This window comes from Saimiri boliviensis, chromosome 6 (genome assembly GCF_048565385.1).
Source record: "Saimiri boliviensis isolate mSaiBol1 chromosome 6, mSaiBol1.pri, whole genome shotgun sequence".
Taxonomy (NCBI): Eukaryota; Metazoa; Chordata; class Mammalia; order Primates; family Cebidae; genus Saimiri; species Saimiri boliviensis.
This window is the reverse complement of record NC_133454.1, coordinates 101,395,775-101,417,810: the sequence shown is the minus strand read 5'-3', so window position 1 is coordinate 101,417,810 and position 22,036 is coordinate 101,395,775. Positions and strand designations below refer to the sequence as shown.

At 38.8% G+C, this 22,036-nt stretch overlaps 1 protein-coding gene across 1 annotated transcript in view; it reads left to right on the top strand.

The window, feature by feature from the left end:
• The window catches only part of CSTF3 (cleavage stimulation factor subunit 3), a 78,092-nt gene extending 56,321 nt beyond the window's left edge, over positions 1-21,771 (top strand). The window contains exons 9-21 of the mRNA XM_003919966.3: positions 569-646; positions 1,420-1,582; positions 4,652-4,761; positions 5,216-5,332; positions 5,601-5,675; positions 8,357-8,500; positions 8,869-8,971; positions 12,865-12,934; positions 15,348-15,543; positions 19,278-19,431; positions 20,332-20,426; positions 20,547-20,607; positions 21,032-21,771. Coding sequence (XP_003920015.1) covers positions 569-646; positions 1,420-1,582; positions 4,652-4,761; positions 5,216-5,332; positions 5,601-5,675; positions 8,357-8,500; positions 8,869-8,971; positions 12,865-12,934; positions 15,348-15,543; positions 19,278-19,431; positions 20,332-20,426; positions 20,547-20,607; positions 21,032-21,234 — 1,569 coding nt within the window. The 3' untranslated portion in view covers positions 21,235-21,771. The remainder of the gene's footprint in view (positions 1-568; positions 647-1,419; positions 1,583-4,651; positions 4,762-5,215; positions 5,333-5,600; positions 5,676-8,356; positions 8,501-8,868; positions 8,972-12,864; positions 12,935-15,347; positions 15,544-19,277; positions 19,432-20,331; positions 20,427-20,546; positions 20,608-21,031) is intronic.
• Positions 21,772-22,036: the final 265 nt, after the last annotated feature.

The window sequence follows — 22,036 nt, the reverse complement described above, 5'->3', positions numbered from 1 at the left end:
CTTGTTCTGTCGCCCAGGCTGGAGCTCAGTGTCACAATCTTGGCTCACTGTTGCCTCCACCTCCCTGGTTTAAGCAATTCTCCTGCCCAAGTCTCCCTTACAGGCACATGCCACCACACACAGCTAATTTTTTGGTATTTTTAGAAACAGGGTTTCACCATGTTGGGCAGGCTGATCTTGAACTCCTGACCTCAAGTGATCCACCTGCCTCAGCCTTCCACAGTGCTAGGATTACAGGCATGAGCCATGTCAATTTTTTTTTAGTAGAATCTTATATGAAATAGTTGACCCTTTTCAAATGATTCTATCTTTAAAAGTTCCCGATAAATGGAAACTTACTGCCAGCTCATAATAGACATAAGCACACCCTTCTTGATCTTTGAAATGTATAATGTGATTGAACCTTTATTTTTATTTTTTCTTGCTTTTCATGAGCTGTATGAACCTTTATTAAACAAGAAATCTTTTAAAATAAAGAATTTAAAGTTACTTAGTAAATGAATAAATTAACTATTGTATAATTTTTAAGATACTATACTTAATTTGAAAACATTTTTGCTTTTTCTAGGGTATCAATATTCATTTAGCTAAAAAAATGATTGAAGATCGGAGTAGAGATTATATGAATGCTAGACGTGTAGCAAAGGTATGGAATTCCATCAGGCCCTTATTTTAATGATTATTTTGAGTCTGTTTTTTACAGCAGAGCTTTGCCTGTCTGGTATTACTCTTGATATTTTCAATCATTAGCAATCTTAAGTAACAGCAATTAATTGCAAAATCTGAGATGATATATTTGAAATATTTCTTTGTAAGAACAAAATATAATAAATTGAGTTTAGAATAAATTATTTTTTAAAATATGGAAACAGGACATAAAGACAAGGCTCTACCTAGAATTGATGAAGTAATTCTTTTCCCTCTCTTGTTTGGGTTCATCTGAACATTGTATTACTCTGTGGTCTAATAACATAGCTCTCAGGGACACATTTTGATTGCGTGCATACCTTTCCATTCATTGACACTCTTAGAAATTAGGAAAAATAGCCCATTAATACAAACTATTGAAATTTTAACAGACAGATAGTTTCTCCAAAGATGGAAATACTAGTGCCACCAGATCTTCAGTCCTATCGATCTGTCAACTCTTACATCTTAGAAAGTAACCTCCTAGATCACTTAGGTCCTCCTAGAGAGGATCCGTGGGTGTTTTGTTCACCCAGTTCTGGGAACCTGTTCTTGAGTGGGTAATACTCTTATCTTTTTCTCTACTCTTAAATAGTTTTTAGATTATATTAACAAAGTGGTATTTGGAACATGTAGGCATTTTGAACATAGTCTTCCAAACTGATCTACCCCATCCCCATATATCTGAGTTGTTCCTGGCTCACCAAAGAATTCTAAATGGTTGTTGTCTAGGAATATGAGACAGTAATGAAAGGCTTGGACCGCAATGCTCCCTCAGTGCCTCCTCAGAATACTCCTCAAGAAGCTCAACAAGTAGATATGTGGAAGAAATATATACAGTGGGAAAAGAGCAACCCTCTTCGTACAGAGGATCAGACCCTTATAACAAAAAGAGGTAACAAGATTAACCCTCGTGGGACTTCAGTTATATGTATGTTAGGCCACTTGGTATCCCCATAGGTTACTAAAACTTTTGCTGAAACTTTTTTACCCCTAATCCTTTTTTTTTTTTCCTCTTCAGATTCAATAATTCTTAAAGATCTACATGTTCACTGAACCTTTGTTTTCATCATATGCAGTCTGCGATTAAGCCCATCCAATGGTTATTTATTTCAGATACTGTATTTTTCAGTTCTAAAAATTTCCATTTTATAAATTATTTATTATTTATTTATTTTTGAGACCAAGTCTCACTCTGTTGCCCAGGCTGGACTGCAGTGGTGCAATCTTGGCTCACTGCAACCTCTGCCTCCTGGGTTTAAGCAATTCTTCTGCCTCAACCTCCTGAGTAGCTGGGACTACAGGTACCCAGTACCATGCCCAGCTAACTTTTGTATTTTTAGTAGAAACAGGGTTTCACCATATTGGCCAGGATGGACTTGAACTCCTGACCTTGTGATCTGCCTGCTTCGGTCTCCCAAAGTGCTGGAATTACAGGCATGAGCTACCCACCTGGCCTATTTTTTATTTATTTGTTTTTTGAGACAGAGTTTCACTCTTGTTGCCCAGGCTGGAGTGCAATGATGCAACCTCGGCTCATGGCAACCTCTGCCTCCCAGGTTCAAGCGATTCTCTTGCCTCAGCCTCCCAAATTACTGAGATTACAGACATGTGCCACCATGCCCAGCTAATTTTGTATTTTTTTAGTAGAGGTGGGGTGTATCCATGTTGGTCAGGCTGATCTCGAACTCCAGACCTCAGGTGATTTGCCCGCCTTAGCCTCCCAAAGTACTGGAATTACAGGTGTGAGCCACTGTGCCCAGCAGAAATTTTTTATTTTTTATAGTTCAATTTTTTGGTTTCCGTTTCTTAGTTGAGAGTCCGTGTGTGTTCATTGCCATCTTTTTGTTTATATCTTTGAACATATTTGTAACAGTAGTTATAAAGTCCTCATCTGCCAGTTCCAACATTTGGGCCATCAACCATCAGGGAGTTTATTTTCTTTGATTGCTATTTCTCTTGATTATGGTTTACATTTTCTTGTTTCCTGTTTAAATTTTTTCCTTTAGATATTGTACAAATGCATAGATGATTCATTGTAAAAACTCTGGATTCTGTTATCTTCCTCTGAAGAATGTTGTTTTATTTCAGCAGGAAGTTAAATTACTGTCAGATTACTTGGACTTTGTGGAGGCTTAGTTTTATACTATGAAGACAGGTCTGTTTTAGTTTTACCCTTAATCTCAGAGTAGATACCTTATTCTTGGAACATAGTCTTTACTCCTAAGACATATTGAAAAGTCTAAGGTGTCTACATTGATCATCTAATTGGATGGGACTCAAATTCTAAACTTCATTTCCCTTAGTTAGTTGTTGAGGTATCTATTCAACTCTTTGCACCTTCCAGTTTTGTTTTCTGCTGGGCTGTTTGTATTCTTTCCTATGTGTGTACATTTTAGGGATCAGCTGAGGATTTGAGAACATTTATGCCCGGATTTTCAGGCTCTGGCTTTCTCTTTTTGGGGATGTCCCCCCTCAATTTCCAGCTGCTCTCATAGGCCAGAACTCCATGTCACTTCAAGACAGTAAGACTGCAGCATTTGACTTGAATTCTAGCTATCCCAGAAGTGCACAACATGAGCATGTGCTTGAAAGGGAAAAGCCATATTAAATATGGATCTCAACTAGTGTTATTCTGTCTTTTTAAGGGCTCAATCTCTGATTTCTGCTTCTTTTGGTCATTTCCAGTAACTTTAAATTGTTGCTTTTGTATTTTCATTTGTTTATAATTTTTACTTGCTGAAGGTTGGTCTGATACAAATTACTCTGCCACTAACAGAATGTAATTTGGCCCTTTATTGAATTCCTCAATCTTGCCTTGCTGTCTTACTTGTAGGTCTTTGGAAATATTGTTTCTTTTGCCTACTCCATTTTTATATCTACCTCATCCTTACTCCACTTTACTTATTTTTCTCTGACCAGCTTCATCCCTTCTTCAGTTAGATCTCAGTTCCTTAGTGAAGCCTTTCTTGAGGCCCTAAACTATGTTAAGTCCTGCTGCTGTAGGTTTTAAGAGTATACTGTACTTTCATCATCAGAATACTTTTGATCTTTCCTTTCTTAGTGTCTATCTCCCCCATATACTGTACACTTCTTGAATATAGGAAGTCTTATTCACTTGTATATTCACAGTACCTTTCACATTCCCTGGCATATAGTTGATGCTCAATAAATATTAATTTAGGCTGGCTGCACTTTGGGAGGCTGAGGTGGGAGGATTGCTTGAGCCCAGGAGTTCAAGACAAGCCTGGGCAACATGGTGACACCCTGTCTCTATAAATTTTTTTTTTTTTAGACGGACTGTTTAAAAAACACTGACTCTGTTTACTCACTCTGTCACCTAGGCTGGCTTGTAGTGGAACCATCTCATCTCACTGCAACCTCCATCTCCCAGGTTCAGGAAATTCTCCTGCCTCAGCCTCCTGAGCAGCTGGGACTATAGGCATGTGCCACCATGCCCAGCTAATTTTTGTATTTTTTAGTAGAAATGGGGTTTCACCATATCAGACAGGCTGATCTCAAACTCCTGACCTTGTGATCCACCCGCCTCAGCCTCCCAAAGGGATTACAAGCTGGGATTACAAGCATGAGCCACTGTGCCCAGCCTCTATAAAAGATTTTTAAAAATAAGCCAGATGTGGTGGTATAAACCTGGTCCCAGCTACTTGGGAGGCTGGGGCAGGAAAATCACTTGAGCCCAGGAGGTTGAGGCTGCAGTGAACCATATTTGTGCTACTGCATGCCAGGCTACATAACTGAGACCCTGCTCCCAAAAAAAAAAAAAATTAATAAGTAATAGATAGATGGAGCTTAGATGGATGATGGTGCCAGAAATCACTAAAGCTTTTTATTTCTAATTATCATTAATTTTTGAGGATCCTAATTTGGTTATGATACTTACATTGATAGTTTTACAAATAATACTTATTTTAATTGAATGTTGTTTGTTAATTTCTTCCCTTAGTTATGTTTGCTTATGAACAGTGCCTGCTTGTGCTGGGCCATCACCCTGATATTTGGTATGAAGCTGCCCAGTATCTTGAGCAGTCAAGTAAACTGCTTGCAGAAAAGGGAGTAAGTGTTCCTTCCGTATCCCCACTTTGATATTTTTGCGGTTTTGATATAGCAATGATTTACTGAAAAATATAACTGAATTTTGGTAATAAAGTATACATGTTGAAAATTTTAAGCTTACATTAATATGAATCTTAGCGACACTCATATAATTAGACCTCCTTAGTCAGAATTAAAATCAACTGGCTGTTTTTTAATGTATTAGAGCGATGAATCATTTAGAGTACGTGCATGATTATTTTGTAAGTTAAAATAATGAAAAGAGTCTTTAGAATTTTTTTAGAATCCAGAAATGCATATATGTGCATGTGTGTGTGTAAATACATATATGTGTGTGTGCATACATGTGTGCTTTCTTAGACACATATAAATAAAATAAAGTAGATATAACTATTAATTTTATTCTCTAGCAATTAAATTAAAATTATTGAGGATGAGCTTTTTTTCCTCCTAGGATATGAATAATGCCAAATTATTTAGTGACGAAGCTGCTAATATATATGAAAGAGCCATAAGCACTTTATTGAAGAAGAATATGCTTCTTTATTTTGCATATGCAGATTATGAAGAGGTAAGTAAAAATGTTTAAACCTTTCTTATAATTCAGTTTTTTACTGCAGGACTGAACTTTTCTTCTTGCTGCTTTTTTGCCAGGCATATTGCTTTTGGTAGACAGAGATAATGCCAAATGAACAGTTATTCGTTATTAGCTTATACTATATTTATGCTCAGTGGAGATGCCATTAGAGGTGGGGGATTATAGCCTTTGGATTCCTTAGAGTTCAAATCCTGCTTATTATGACTACATATTGATATTCACTTCTTCTCTACCACCTTAGAGTCGCATGAAGTATGAAAAGGTTCACAGTATATATAACCGACTTCTGGCTATTGAGGATATTGACCCCACCTTGGTGAGTAACTTTACATATCTTTTTTCCACCTTTACATTCTTATCTAACAAAAAATAACTTAAATGTATATACAGTAAAATTCACTGTTTTTATTGTATAGTTCTCTGAATCTTGACAAATAACATTGAGTCATGGGATCATCACCACAATTAAGATAGAAAACATATCCACCATCCCTCAAAAATTCTCTCATGTGACTTCTTTGTAGATATAACCCTTCTCTCTGCCCTTATCTCTGACATTTGCTGATCTGTTTTCTGTTAGAATTTTTTTTCTTTTCATTTATTTATTTAATTTTATTTTTTTGAGACAGAGTCTCACTCTATCGCCCAGGCTGGAGTGCAGTGGCACAATCTTGGCTCACTGCAACCTCCACCTCCCAGGTTCAAGTGATTCTCCTGCCTCAGCCTCTGAGTAGCTGGGATTACAGGTGTGTGCCACCATGCCCGGCTAATGTTTTGTATTTTTAGTAGAGACAAGGTTTCACCATGTTAGCCAAGATGGTCTCGATCTCCTGACTTCATGATCTACCCGCCTTGGCCTCCCAAAGTGCTGGGATTACAACCAATATCCTGGGAAGAAATTAGACTGAAAATCACTTTATTCTAAATCCTATTCTATCATAGTGGTTTTCAAAGTCCTGAGTGCAAAAGTGAAGTGGTGCTTTCCCATTGGCAGAGGAAGGGGACAGGCTTGTGGGTGTGTCTGTAGACCCTCTGCCTCAAGTCAATGATAGCTACACTACTTTTTTTTGTTACTGATTTATATTGGGATTCCACTGCTCTAGTTCCTACATTTATTATTATAATTCATTCCACAAACATATCTAGCAAAAATATTGCTGGGGTCTATGCATTGTGCTAGACTTCAGCAATGTAATGACAAACTAGATAAAATTCCTTTTCTTGAGGAACTCATAGTTCATTCATCCATCTATTTATCCATCCATCAAAACTGGGTAATATACCTTGACATTATCAAAACTGGACAACCCAGGACCCTACTAATAGTCATTTGTTCATTAAACAAATACTACATACTCACGATATGTTAGACACTCTGTAGGTGCTGGGTATAAAATGGCTCATTGTTTATCCATGAAATGCCATTATATGTTGTTTGGAAAATAGAATAGTGGGCTTTTAAAAATAAATCAAGGCTGAGCAAGGTGGCTCACACCTGTAATCCCAACACTTGGGGAGGCAGAGGTGGGCGGATCACCTGAGGTCAGGAGTTTGAGACCAGCCTGACCAACGTGGTGAAACTCTGTCTCTACTAAAATACAAAAATTAGGTGGGCATAGTGGTGGGTGCCTGTAATCTCAGCAACTTGGGAGGCTGAGATGGGAGAATTGCTTGAACCTGAGAGGTGGAGGTTGCAATGAGCCAAGATTGCGCCACTGCACTCCAGCCTGGGCAACAAGAGTGAGACTCTGTCTCAAAAAATAAATAAATACAAACCAAGAAAATGAGAAGTTTAACATGTATTGCAAACATGCTTGTGTTAAACTAACTCTTGAGATTTTTAGATATTGGAATTCATTAGTGGAGTATGTTCTAGTAGTTTCACACTTTTCCTCTTAACCTTTAATTTTAGAATTAGTGGTGATGGCCAGGCGTGGTGGCTCAAGCCTGTAATCCCAGCACGTTGGGAGGCCGAGGCGGGTGGATCACGAGGTCAAGAGATTGAGACCATCCTGGTCAACATGGTGAAACCCCGTCTCTACTAAAAAAAAATACAAAAAATTAGCTGGGCATGGTGGCACGTGCCTGTAATCCCAGCTACTCAGGAGGCTGAGGCAGGAGAATTGCCTGAACCCAGGAGGCAGAGGTTGCGGTGAGCTGAGATCGCGCCATTGCACTCCAGCCTGGGTAACAAGAGTGAAACTCCGTCTCAAAAAAAAAAAAAAAAAAAAAAGAAAGAATTAGTGGTGATGATTGCACAACTTTGTGAATATATTTAAAACCACTCAATTGTAGGGCCAGGCGTGGTGGCTCACGCCTGTAATCCAAGCACTTTGGAGGCCAAGGTGGGCGGATCAGCTGAGGTCGGGAGTTCAAGACCAGCCTGACCAACATAGTGAAACCCTGTCTTAAAAAAAACAAAAAAATACTGAATTGTAAACGATGGATTTTGTGGTATGTGAATTATATCTCAATAAAAAACAATAGCAAATTAATTTGCATGCATCTCTAATGCCAGAAAAATTAGCTTGTGTATTTAAATAGCATGTTATCTAAATTCCTACTTTCTAATTTCTTGGGTATTGAGGATTGCTTTTTTTTTTTTTTTTTTTTTTTTTTTTTTTTTTTTTTTGAGACAGAGTTTCATTCTTGTTACCCAGGCTGGAGTGCAACGGCGTGATCTCGGCTTACCACAACGTCCGCCTCCTGGGTTCAAGCAATTCTCCTGCCTCAGCCTCCCAAGTAGCTGGGACTACAGGCGTGCACCACCATGCCCAGCTAATTTTTGCATTTTTTTAGTAGAGACGGGGTTTCACCATGTTGACCAGATGGTCTCGATCTCTTAACCTCATGATCCACCCGTCTCGGCTTCCCAAAGTGCTGGGATTACAGGTGTGAGCCACCACGCCCAGCCGAGGATTGCTTTTTTATACAGGAAACATCCTGCCTAATTTGTAGAACACAAATACTTTTTTTTTTTTTTTTTTTTTTGCATAGGTATATATCCAATATATGAAATTTGCACGGAGAGCAGAAGGCATCAAATCTGGAAGAATGATATTTAAAAAAGCAAGAGAAGATACCAGAACCCGCCACCATGTCTATGTTACTGCAGCACTCATGGAGTATTACTGTAGTAAGGTAAATACTGAAATACAAGTGTAAAGGTAAAACAAATTCCGTCATCTGAGATGTGTAAAAGAAACGTGGTCTTAGTTTCTGTCATTAAGCTTTTATTGCTCCATTTTTAAAGGCAGCCTAAGTGTATCTGTGTAAAATTACATGGAGCATCATCCAAATCCCCAACTGCCCACTAATTCATGCCTTATTAATCACCACATTTCTGAGCCTAAACTCCTTTGAATCGTTTTTAGCTCAGCAATTTTTACTTAACATGATTTTAATTTGTTTTAATTCTTATGTATTTTGTCATATTTAGGTATAATTTTAATGTAAGTATTTTATCTGACATTACATGGAAATCAGTACTTTACTTTCTTTACTTGTAGGACAAATCTGTTGCCTTTAAGATTTTTGAGCTGGGGCTAAAAAAGTATGGAGATATTCCAGAGTATGTTCTGGCCTATATTGACTATCTTTCTCACCTCAATGGTAGGTTGATTCTAGAATCTATAATGATTACTTAACATTAAACCATCTGAAATTATGTTGCTTGAGTTTTTCCTTCTTGAATGTATTATAATTTTGACATCATAGCAGACTTGATAGGCACTCAAGAAATACTGTGTCATATCAACCATGAATATATTTACAGAGCAATGGTAGATACTTTTTGACTCTGCGGAACTGTTTTTATTCAGTAAAGTACCATCAGTAGTGGGATAACCTTGCAAAGTTAGAGTTAGGAGACATAGAGTTGTTTATATTCATCTCTGATCATGTCTTGTTTCCTCAGAGGAAAACAAACCAAAAACAAATAAACAACAACAACAAAAACTCTCTAGCCACCAAAACTCAAACTCAAAGATGCCCAAATGGTAGAGGAAAACACTAGGCTACTGGGGAAAAGATTCAAAAAGAAACATTATGGTTTTTAGTATTTATTTCCCTATTCTGTTGAAAGAATAATACTGGCCATCCTTTATTGAGTTCCTACCATGTACCAGGCACTGTGCTAGGTAATTCATATATGTATATCATTTAGTCTAGTTTACTACAGTCCACAATATGTAATTTTTTTTTTTTTATAGAGTTTCACTTTTGTCTGGTCTGGAGTGCAGTGGTGCAGTCTCCGTCGCTTCCCAGGTTGAAGTGATTCTCCTTCCTCAGCCTCTGGAGTAGCTGGGATTACAGGCATGTGCCACCACACCCAGCTAATTTTTGTATTTTTAGTAGAGACAGAGTTTCTCCATGTTGGTCGGGCTGGTCTTGAACTCCTGATGTCAGGTGATCTGCCTACCTTGGCCTTCCAAAGTGCTTGGATTACAGGCATGAGCCATAACACCCGGCCTCATAATATGTAATTTCTTTTTTTTTTTTTTTTTTTTTTGAGACAGAGTTTCGCTCTTGTTACCCAGGCTGGAGTGCAATGGTGCAATCTCGGCTCACCGCAACCTCCGCCCCCTGGGTTCAGGCAATTCTCCTGCCTCAGCCTCCTGAGTAGCTGGGATTACAGGCATGCGCCACCATGCCCAGATAATTTTTTGTATTTTTAGTAGAGACAGGGTTTCACTGTGTTGACCAGGATGGTCTCAATCTCTTGACCTTGTGATCCACCCACCTCGGCCTCCCAAAGTGCTGGGATTACAGGCGTGAGCCACTGCTCCCAGCTAATCTGTAATTTCTTAACAAAAAAAGATGTAGTATAAAAGTTGGTTTTTTAGCTAGGTGTGGTGGCATATGCCTGTAGTCTCGGATGCTTGGAGGGCTCGCTTGAGCGCAGGAGTTGGAGGTCGCAGTTGAGCTATGATCACATGCCACTGTACTCCATTCAGCCTGGCTGACAGAGCAAGACCCTGTCTCTAAAAACCATTTAAAAATAAATGAATAGGCTGGGCGTGGTGGATCACATCTGTAATCCCAGCACTTTGGGAGGCTCAGGAGGGCAGATCACCTGAGGCCAAGAGTTTGACACCAGCCTGGCCAACATGGCAAAACTCTGTCTCTACTGAAAATACAATACTAAAAATACAAAAAATTAGCTGGACTTGGTGGCGGGCGCCTATAATTCCAGCTACTGGGAAGGCTGAGGCAGGAGAATTGCTTGAATCCTGGAGGCAGATGCTCTAATGAGCTGAGATTGGGCCATTGCACTCCAGCCTGGGCAATAAGAGCAAAACTTAGTCTCAAAAATAATAATAATAAAGTAAATAATAAATAATCACTAAAATTTGGCTTAAGAAAGAAATATGCAATTATGTGTCTTGTAAATGATTACAGAATTAGGTATTATAGGTATAAATCAATAATTTTAATACATGATTTTGTATTTTAGCTTAATGATTCTACATTCTGGGAAAAAGATTTAAATCCAGAAAATGAGATAGTAGGGCATTTAATATTTCTTATCAACCTTGTTTTGCCTAATTTTTAGAATAGCTACTAGTATGTGTATTTTTTATTAGTTTTTAAAAATGAAGATGATATATGATGTTAGCATTATTGTCTTCAAAAATAAGTGTCTTAGATAATTCATTCATTCATCTATCCATCCATGAAACATTTACTCATTACCTTCTGGTTACTAGGGTCTGGGAATACAAAGATGAATAGGACTCACCAGAACATTTTTTGTGGGGGAATCCAATATGTAAATATAATTGCATCATCATTTGATGGTTCATTGTATCATAGTTCTGAGGTTAGGTGTGTAATAGTAAACTTCAATTTTCTTATCTGCAGAAGTAACTGAAGTCATAATAAGAATACATTTCATAGGATTGTTGAGCAGATAAATAAGTTTTTGCATGTGTTTCACTTATATATAGAATGTTGTGTTTATTCCATAAATGTTAACTATTTATGATGAGGGTGGTAATCATAAAAAATATGCCAAATACTCTAATAGATTCCTGAATGAAGTACTATAGAAGCACAGAAAAGAGAGTATAATTTAAGTTATAGAGCTATGCTGCACAATTATGGTAGTCACTAGACTATTAGGTATTGAACACTTGAAATGTTGCTAGGCTGAAATGAGTTGTGGTATAAAAGTATAAATACGTACCAGATTTCAAAGACTTAACACAAAGAAAAATGTAAACTATCTTAACATTTTTCATATTGATTACATGTGGAAATAATATTTAGGTACATTAGGTTAACTTAAATATATTAATTTTACCTGTTTTTACCCTTTTTATTAATTTCCATATGTGGCTTGTACTATATTGCTGATGGACAACAGTGTTCTAGAGGGTGTTATAGAGAAGGGCACATGAGTTGAATTTTGAGAGATGAGCGGTAGTTGGCCAGCTAAAGAAACAGAAAAATGCATTATTCTGGGCAGAGAGCATAGCAGGCGGTGTGAAAGTTCTGTGGAATGGTAAAACGTGTGTCTGGACCAAAGCTTGGGATAAAACAGAAAAAGATAAAACGTAAGATCATTTTTAAAAGTATAATATGTTAAATTGAAGACAGAAGTCACAAAAATAGTGCTATCTTCTTTGCTCTGTTTAATTTTTTAAATTAAAAAAACATAGGATTTTTATTTTCCATATAGACATGTAATAAACTGAATAACTACCCCCAGGCAATTAAAAAAAAAAAAAACTCCTCTGCTGGGTTAATTTTTCTTTTGAACAGCTTTATTGAAGTATAATTTATATGCCGTAAGTGCATCCATTATGTGTACAATTCAGTGGTTGTTAGTAATGGATTCAATGGCTGTTGTTACTGTTGGATTCTGAAGTAATAAAAGATCCCTTAGAGTTTAGCAAGAAGTGTCATCTTCCCACTTCCAGCTACAGAGGACCTCCTAAGACTTAAAATTTAATAATATACCTCTGTCAACCAATCTCAATTCATTTCCATTTCAATATTTACCTATCAACTTAGATATTGTACCTCTGCAAGAGTTAAAGTAGCTAAATATAGCATAGTCCTGGTGCCTCAAAATAAGAAACCCAATTATTTCTAAGTTTGATTTTGCCATCCTTCCACATTCAACATATTTAAAAAATAGTAGTAGTCTGACTAACATCAGCAGATAATGTACTTGTCACTATTTTTAAAAGGCAAATGGGATACCTGGTTCAGACAGCACTGTTATAAATGGTTATGCAGTAGAACTGCAGTAGAGGAGGGCTGAACTAGAAAGAAGAAGAAAACCTGGCTTCCAGTTACTGCTCTGCTACTCAATCACCAAAAGCCAGATCAAATCCCTTAATCTTTCTGAAGCTCAAGTTTCCTCATCTATAAAAACCAAGTATGATAATAGTTACCTTTCTTTGTAAGGATGAAGTGAGATAATGCATGTGAAAATATTGTTGCCTCGTAAAAGTGAATTTTAAAAAAGACATTTAAAATCTTTTTCAATATCCTAGAGGACAATAATACCCGAGTTTTGTTTGAACGAGTTTTAACATCTGGAAGCCTTCCTCCTGAGAAGTCTGGGTAAGCCATTGTGAACAGCTGTTGGTCAGGTTCTAAAGACAGGTTTCTTACCTGAATTGTGGTCTATGGGGTGAATGTTTGCTTAAGTATGAGTTTCAGGAGGAATTTCCTTTCCTTCTCAAGACTTATTTTGCCTACCAGCAATACTTTTATACCTGCTTAGGAGTATTTTTAAATTTCTCACAGTGATTAGAATTGTTTTAAGAGATGCCATAGCAATTTTTTATCATCTTTCTTGTTTACTATATATCCCTAACCAGAAACAGTGGCTCCTCATTTTGGGAGACCGAGGTGGGAGGATGACTTGAGCCCAGGAGTTTGAGACCAGCCTGGACAACATAGTGAGACCTGATCTATACAAAAGATGTTAAAAATTAGCTGGGTGTGGTGGTGCATGCCTGTAGTCCCAGCTACTGGGAGGCTGAGGTGGGAGCAGGAGGATTGCTTGAGCCCAGGAGGTTGAGGCTTCAGTGAGCTATGATCACGCCACTGCACTCCAGCCTGGGTGACAGAGTGACACCCTGTCTAAAGAAAAAAAGCAGGCCAGGCACAGTGGCTCATGCCTGTAATCCCAGCACTTTGGGAGGCCGAGGCAGGCAGATCACAAGGTCAGGAGATCAAGACCATCCTGGCCAACATAATAAAACTCCGTCTCTACTAAAAATTAAATTAAAAAAAAAAAAAAATTAGCTGGGGATGGTGGTGCATGCCGGTAGTCCCAGCTACTCAGGAGGCTGAGGCAGGAGAACTGCTTGAACATAGGAGGAGGAGATTGCAATGAGCTGAGATCGTTTCACTGCACTCCAGCCTGGGTGACAGTACAAGACTCTGTCTCAAAAAAAAAGAAAAAGTGGCCGGGCGCGGTGGCTCATGCCTGTAATCCCAGCACTTTGGGAGGCCGAGGTAGGTGGATCACGAGGTCAAGAGATCGAGACCGTCCTGGTCAACATGGTGAAACCCCGTCTCTACTAAAAATACAAAAAATTAGCTGGGCGTGGTGGCACATGCCTGTAATCCCAGCTACTCAGGAGGCTGAGGCAGGAGAATTGCCTGAACCCAGGAGGCGGAGGTTGCGGTGAGCCGAGATTGCGCCATTGCACTCCAGCCTGGGTAACAAGAGCGAAACTCCGTCTAAAAAAAAAAGAAAAAGAAAAAAAACCATATATATATATGGTTTTTCACCTCCCTTACTCAAAAGCAAAGACTTTTACATATTCAAAGTTTGTTTTACATATTATGTCTGTGATTTATGGTTTTGACTCTGTTTTGCCTTACAGAGGAACAACATTGTCAAGCAGTACAGTGGAAATTTTATAGTAAGGCTTTGGAGTCTTGGGTTCAATATCCAGCTCAGCCAACTAGATGGCAAATTTCATAGCTATACCAAGCCTCACTTGCTTATTAACAATAATGTCTACCAGTGTAGGATTTTTGTGATAGCCACATATCTGGTATATAAGAGGCATTTAATATATTACTTTAGAGCCGGGTGCGGTGGCTCTCACCTGTAATCCCAGCACTTTGGGAGGCCAAGGCGGGTGGATCACAAGGTCAAGAGATCGAGACCATCCTGGTCAACATGGTGAAACCCCGTCTCTACTAAAAATACAAAAATTAGCTGGGCATGGTGGTGCGTGCCTGTAATCCCAGCTACTCAGGAGGCTGAGAATTGCCTGAACCCAGAAGGCGGAGGTTGCCGTGAGCCGAGATTGTGCCATTGCACTCCAGCCTGGGTAACAAGAGCGAAACTCTGTCTCAAAAAAAAAAAAAAAAAAAAAATTTATCACTTTAGTACAAAGGTGCTTAGTGACATGTAAGTAGTCTGAGAGCATTAATTTTAGCTGTTAGAACAATGATGAGGCACCAGTTTGTCCCCAGTGATCCACATTAATGGGAAACAATAGAGTAATCATATTAGATTTTGGAATATATTTTTATTCATATATTAGATAAAGAATGTATTCTACATTATAATTCCTGCCACTTAAATAAAACAATGAAGCCACATTATTCAGAAATTAGAAATTTGTCTAGGTTCCTTTTCCAACTTCTCCACCTAGAGTTTGCCCTCTCTAAGGTAAGTCTCTCCTCTTAACCACAAAGAATAGGAAGCTATTCTAAATAAGTAAAAACTCAAAAATGGGCTTAAATACTCAAGTGATAGTTTATAATTTGCTTTGAGATAAGCAAAAATAAGATGAAGCAAATATGGCAAAAATATTAGCAATATAGGTAGTGGTATCTAGGTATTCATTATACTATTCTATTTTTCTGTAGATTAAAACTCTTTATAATAAAAAATCACTTTTTATAACTTAAGGGGAAAAGGGACAGCTTAAGGCATTTTTGTAAATGAACTCCCTGCCCTAAACCCAGAATAATTAAAGTATTGATTGTATTTCTTTTCTTACAGAGAAATCTGGGCCCGATTTCTAGCTTTTGAAAGTAATATTGGTGATCTAGCTAGTATACTCAAGGTGGAGAAAAGACGGTTTACGGCATTCAAAGAAGAGTATGAAGGCAAAGAAACGGCTTTACTAGTAGACAGATACAAGTTCATGGATTTATATCCTTGTTCTGCAAGTGAACTAAAAGCACTTGGTTATAAGGTATGTACTCAGGATCAAGATGTGTAGTGTCCTCACTTTTCCAGTGTTTTAGAAGAGTTCATTGATAACCTGCACTCTAAATTCTGAAATGTGAATTAATCTAGTTTTAGAATCGATTTGCAGGAAGCAAGAAAAAAGTTCAGAGATTTTCCTTGCATTTAGGAAATGCTGAGTGTCAAAGTCGCTGAACAAATGAGAATGAAATGGGATTTAATATTTTATTCTGTCCCTGAAATTGTCAGTGCCTTATATCTGGTGGGTAAGATGGAGGGGGTGTGTAGGGAAGAAAAACAAAAGAAAATCTGAATGTCATCGTGGATATTACTTTTTTTCCTAATAGTTCTTATCAAATTGATAAATATGTTTTGACAGATCTTAAACCAAATGTAGTTCCTGTTGCATATTTTGTAAGATATAACGAAGAAATAGTACAGCTTGTTAAATCCATAAAGTTCCTTGAGGGATTTGTATTCTTAAAATGGCACTCCTTCAGTGGCCCTTAGAGGAATTAGCTCATCTATGAATGAAACTCTTCTATAGAGATTGCTGAGTCATAAGAAAATAAATCTGGCACCTGAACCTGATCAGGCCACAGGGAGAGATTAATATATACAAAGCCCCAGAACAGCCCTTGCTGAGAAAACCACTGTTCTATCATTTCTTGAACTTCCTGTGACATGTGAACAAAGACTAAGATGGAAATTCACAGAGAAGTCCTCGGTTGATCTCTTAAAGCCAGCCAGCATTAGGATGTTCCTGACCATCGTTCTTTTCCTCACTGCCCTCTTTTAGCCTGGGTCTTGCTCTTTCTGATCCAGATAAAATATTTTTAGAAAAACTACCCATAATTGATATTCAGATATTTTTGTTAATGGAAACCCTATTTCTGTGCCAGATGCAAATTCCTAGTATGAACCAAAGGATTACTGCTCAGGGATAAGTAGTTTCTGCTTCTAATTTTAACTACTTCTCAATGAAAAGTCAAAGATATTTTACTACAGTAAATCCCCATTTAACATCATTGATAGGTTCCTAGAAACTGACTTTAAACAAAATGATATATAGCAGATCCTCAAATAATGTTTTTGTGTTCAATGTGGTATCTGTTACAACCTTGCTAAGAAAAAAATTGGTTTTGCTATACATTGTTTCTTTCTCTCTCTCTCTCTCTCTCTCTCTTTGAGATGGTCTCACTCTGTCCATCCAGCCCAGGCTGGAGTGCAATGGTGAGATCATGGCTCACTGCAGCCTTGATCTCCCAGGGCTCAGGTGATCTGCTTCAGCCTCCCAAGTAGTTCGGGCTACAGGTGAATGCCACCAAACCTGGCTACTTTTTGTATTTTTTTGTGGAGATAGGGTTTCACGATATTGGCTGGGCTGGCCTCAAACTCCTAGGCTTGAATTCCACTTGCCTTGGCCTCCCAAAGTGCTGGGAGTACAGGAAGAGCCACCACACCTAGCCCATCATTTCTCTAAAAGTTATAGTTTCCTAGAACATATTAACAATGGTAAGTGAGAGACTTACTGTGCCCTGTGCAATCGCTGAAGGCTATTTCAACTTTTCCAAGATGATAATGACAATTAATGAAGTTAATGAAAATAAAGATCTGCCAGGCACAGTGGATCACGCTTATATCCCAGCACTCTGGGAGACTGAGGCAGGCAGATCACTTGAGCCCAGGAGTTCAAGACCAGCCTGGGAAACATGATAAAATCCCATCTCTGCCAAAAAAAATTAGCCAGGTGTGGTGGCACCTGCCCGTGGTCCCACCTATTTGGGAGGCTGAGGAGGGAAGTTGAGGCTACTTTAGTGAACCACGATCATACCACTGCACTCCTATCTGGGTGATGGAGTGAGACCCTGTCTTTTAGTAAAAGGTGAAAGATTTATATGATCTAAAGAGAAACCAGAGTATGGCCTGTCTTTAAAAAAAAAAAAAAAAAAAAGCCAGGCGCGGTGGCTCATGCCTGTAATCCCAGCACTTTGGGAGGCTGAGGTGGGTGGATCACAAGGTCAAGAGATCGAGACCATCCTGGTCAACATGGTGAAACCCCGTCTCTACTAAAAATACTAAAAATTAGCTGGGCATGGTGATGCGTGCCTGTAATCCCAGCTACTCGGGAGGCTGAGGCAGGAGAATTGCCTGAACCCAGGAGGTGGAGGTTGCGGTGAGCCGAGATTACGCCATTGCACTCCAGCCTGGGTAACTCAGTCTCAAAAAAAGAAAGAAAGAAAGAAAGAAAGATCTTACTATTTTCAAGTAAAACTTAAAAATAGTGTCCAGGTGTGGTGGCTCACACCTGTAATCCCAGCACTTTGGGAGGTCGAGGCAGGTGGATCCCCTGAGGTCAGGAGTTTGAGATCAGCCTGACTAACATGGTGAAACCTCATCTCTACTAAAATACAAAAATTAGCCAGGCGTGGTGGTGGGCACCTGTAATCCCAGCTACTTGGGAGGCTGAGGCAGGAGAATTGCTTGAACCCAGGAGGCAGACATTGCAGTGAGCTAAGATCGTGCCACTGCACTCCATCCTGGGTGACAGATTCAGACTCTGTCTCAAAAAAATAAATAAATAAAATAGTAAGTGTTCAGGAGGTAGATCTACCTCCTGAATATGATGTTTTCCATCTTACATTACTACTCTTATTTTTGGGGGAAGGATTAATGTGCTTCTGTGTGTATGGTCAGTGGTATGGTGTGTATGCATGTGTGTGAGAGAGATTTTTAAAAAGTGATACCCAGTGTGCCTACCATTTAGATTTGCTTATATAATTAATAGCAGATGTCATCAACTGCATTTCAACAAATTTCGAGAAAGTGGAATGCTTTTATGTCCCTCGATGGTGGCAAAAAGGGGTTCTTCTGGCTCTAGATTGACTGAGTGACACTGGGTTGCCTGGAGCAGAGAAGCGCCTCTGGGAGAGGGCCTCTGTTCACAGGTGTTGCTCTGTTCATTGTATTGCTCCCTTTGGCATATCTTTTCTTAGCCCTGGCAGGGCAATGCTAGTGTACTGAAAAGAAGAATGTGGATAGATTTGAGGTCAGAGAGGTGTGGCCTCCCAATCCTCCTCTCTCTACTTCTTATTAGCTATGTGACCTGGGAAATACCAGAACCTTTGTGAGCTTTAGTCCCTTCTGTAAAATGGAGATGTTACTATTTGCCTCAACAAAGAGAGAATAAATGGCTAAAATTGCCTGATGAATATTGTCTCTGCTCAATAAAATTTCCTTGTCCCCCGTAATAAATAGTACATTGGATGTAATTTTTCATTGCATTAGCAAAATCTTAAGCAGTCTGATGCCTTCACAAAGCAGGACATCACTTAATCCAGCTTCTCCATTTGATGAAACTAATGTTCAATTCTAGTGGAAGGGGGGTGTCAGAAGATCTAAAATCTTGTCTTTTCCCCCAGATTATGCTAGCCTCTCCCAGTCTCATGACTACGCCCAAAAGCTTTTATCTGTTCTACAAATGTTCTACCTGGCAACACTGATTTTAATAACTTTTAACTTGTGTTGGGGTAAATTTATAATACACTGAGTCTTCAAACCAAATAGCTTTCCTTGTTAATAATCTTTGCCATCACTGAAGTCCTTGCTTATCTCTCTCCATTTTCTTTCTGTGGTTTTCACTCAGGTATTACACACTGTATCCTCAAGGTTATGAATTGCACGATTATTCTCTACCAGTCCCTTTTTCAGGTTTAGGATTCTTCTGTTCTGCATTTTCAGGATGTCTCCCGTGCTAAGCTAGCAGCTATAATTCCAGACCCAGTTGTAGCTCCTTCTATAGTGCCTGTTCTGAAAGATGAAGTGGATAGAAAACCAGAATACCCTAAACCAGACACTCAGCAGATGATTCCATTTCAGCCACGACATTTAGCACGTAAGCCATGACTTTAGATCCAGTCCTGAGACCTCGATTTGTTTGTTGATTTAAATCCAAGGTGTGGGGGTAAAGTGACATGGCCTCTCAATTATGGGTTAATTATTAGACTTAGGGTCACTATGACAAGTAACTTAGCTTTAATCTTTGAACCAGATTAACTAAGAATGTCCTAAAAACAAAACTTCAATGACCCAGATTCCAGGAACCCATTTGGCAGTGATGCTTGGTTTTCAGAAATGCTGCTATGGCCGGTCGCAGTGGCTCACACCTGTAATCCCAGCACTTTGGGAGGCTGAGGCGGGTGAATCACCTGAGGTCAGGAGTTCAAGACTAGCCTGGCCAACATGGTGAAACCTTGTCTCTACTAAAACTACAAACATTTTCTGGGGATGGTGGTGAGTGCCTGTAATCGCAGCTACTTGGGAGGCTGAGGCAGGAGAATTACTTAAACCCAGGAGGCAGAGATTGCAGTGAGCAAAGATCATGCCATTGCACTCCGGCTTGGGCAACAAGAGCCAAACTCCTTCTCAAGTTAGTAGACTCTCAAGATTCTTTTTGAACAAGGCCCTTCTGATTAAATACGTTGTTGAATAATTGACTTGAAACAGGATTGCTGAACAAATGACTTGTGCAACTCAGAAACCGTCTTTGACAAAAACTGACTTTAGTTCAGCCCTGGTCTTGTACAAAGTCACTTGTCTACTTCTCTGCCTCCCAGTGGCCATGGCGTTGAGCCAGCTCTTACCCACTTTGGTTTGGTAAAGCACTAGAAGCATCTTAAATGTCCAGAATAAAGCAGCATAGACATGGAAGATCTTTATGTGCAAGTCACATTATTTTAGCTCTGTGTAGAAACTCTTCCGTCCCACTTGATTCACACTTACGTTTTTCTCACAGCTCCAGGCTTACATCCTGTACCTGGTGGAGTGTTCCCAGTCCCCCCTGCAGCTGTTGTTTTGATGAAACTTCTCCCTCCTCCTATCTGCTTCCAGGTTTGTTCATTATTTTCATGGTAGATACTGGCTCTGTGGGTTACAGTAACTGTGTACAAAGTTACTGCTACTTTAACTTGTCAGATTACTGGGGATTAAAATTTATTCATGTCAAAATAGGGTCCCTTTGTACAAGTGGATGAACTGATGGAAATTTTCCGAAGATGCAAGATACCAAATAGTAAGTAACAGAAGCTCCGTTTCAGAGTGTCATTCCACATTGTTGTCTCATAGGCGGAGGACACTGTTATTCTTTGCCACTGAAGTTTATGAAAACAGCCAGCCAACTTGACATGCAATGAAACCCAGGAGTTATCCAAACCCTCTCTGGCAGAGAGAGGCTTATTCATATTGAATTCCACTAAGTAAAATTTCATAAAAGCTTATCTTTTCTCTTTATGTGAACATGCACTATCAGACTTGGCTTATGAAAATAACTTTATTAGTGCTTTTGTCTTTTTCTTTAATTATTTAGCATCAGTAGTACCATCCCATATTTTGCTAAAATAGTAGGCTATGAAATGAACTATAAGTATCCACAGCTGAACATACATACCCTTTCCTAGTGGAATATGTTTTTACATTTTGTTGTTTTGTCTTAATAGCTGTTGAGGAAGCTGTGAGGATCATTACTGGTGGGGCCCCAGAGCTAGCTGTAGAAGGCAACGGCCCAGTGGAAAGTAATGCAGTACTCACCAAGGCTGTCAAAAGGCCCAACGAAGATTCAGATGAAGATGAAGAAAAGGGAGCCGTTGTCCCGCCTGTTCATGACATTTACAGAGCACGGCAACAGAAGCGGATTCGGTAGGGCTTAAACCGCCTCTGCAAGAAAACTCCTGTCCAGGATTCCCTTTTTGCCTCAAGTCGTATGTTTAAAAGAGACAACACTTTGTTACAAGGTTCTTGGAAACAAAGTTGTATTGTCATTGGTGCCTCTATCATATGGTTCTTGGGAAAAGACAAACCAACCTGTGTGAATTTTAGAATATGGAACAGACCTATGCGCTAAGCAAAATTTAGGTTTTCAAAAATGTGAGAACAGTACAAAATGGCAGAACCACATTTTGTTCCCTCTTCAAGGGTGTCTTGTATGTGCCACTTGAAGATTTGTGAGTTTTTCAACAGTTTTATTTTAAAAACTGGATGGCTTATGATTGTAAAGCATTTTATCACATTTTCTGAAAAACAGTTGTTCTTGGTTTGCTTATGTAGAGTCCTGCCTTATTGTTTGTTTTTATTTATGGCAGAATGTACGAAATCTGTTTTGTAGTTTGAAATTTTAAAAGTCCTTTAAAAAATAAAAGGATTCAGAAACATCATGCTTCCTGTGCATCTTTCAGATTTTATTTATAATAACTACTTATGTTATTTGTTCAATACCATTTAAAAATAAATGTCAGTACAAGGAAAAGTCATCTTGTATTTACTAAATGTAGGCTCCATCACACACTCTTTCCTGGTTTTTTTTTTTTTTTGTACTAACTAAAAACATTTTTAAGAGGCAAATTAAACATTTTAGAAATCCTCAAATATGAATGCATTTGCTCCCCAGTAAGTCTGAGACAATTAAGATCCTGTTATCTTTTCTCTCTCCTGAAAGCAACCTAAGT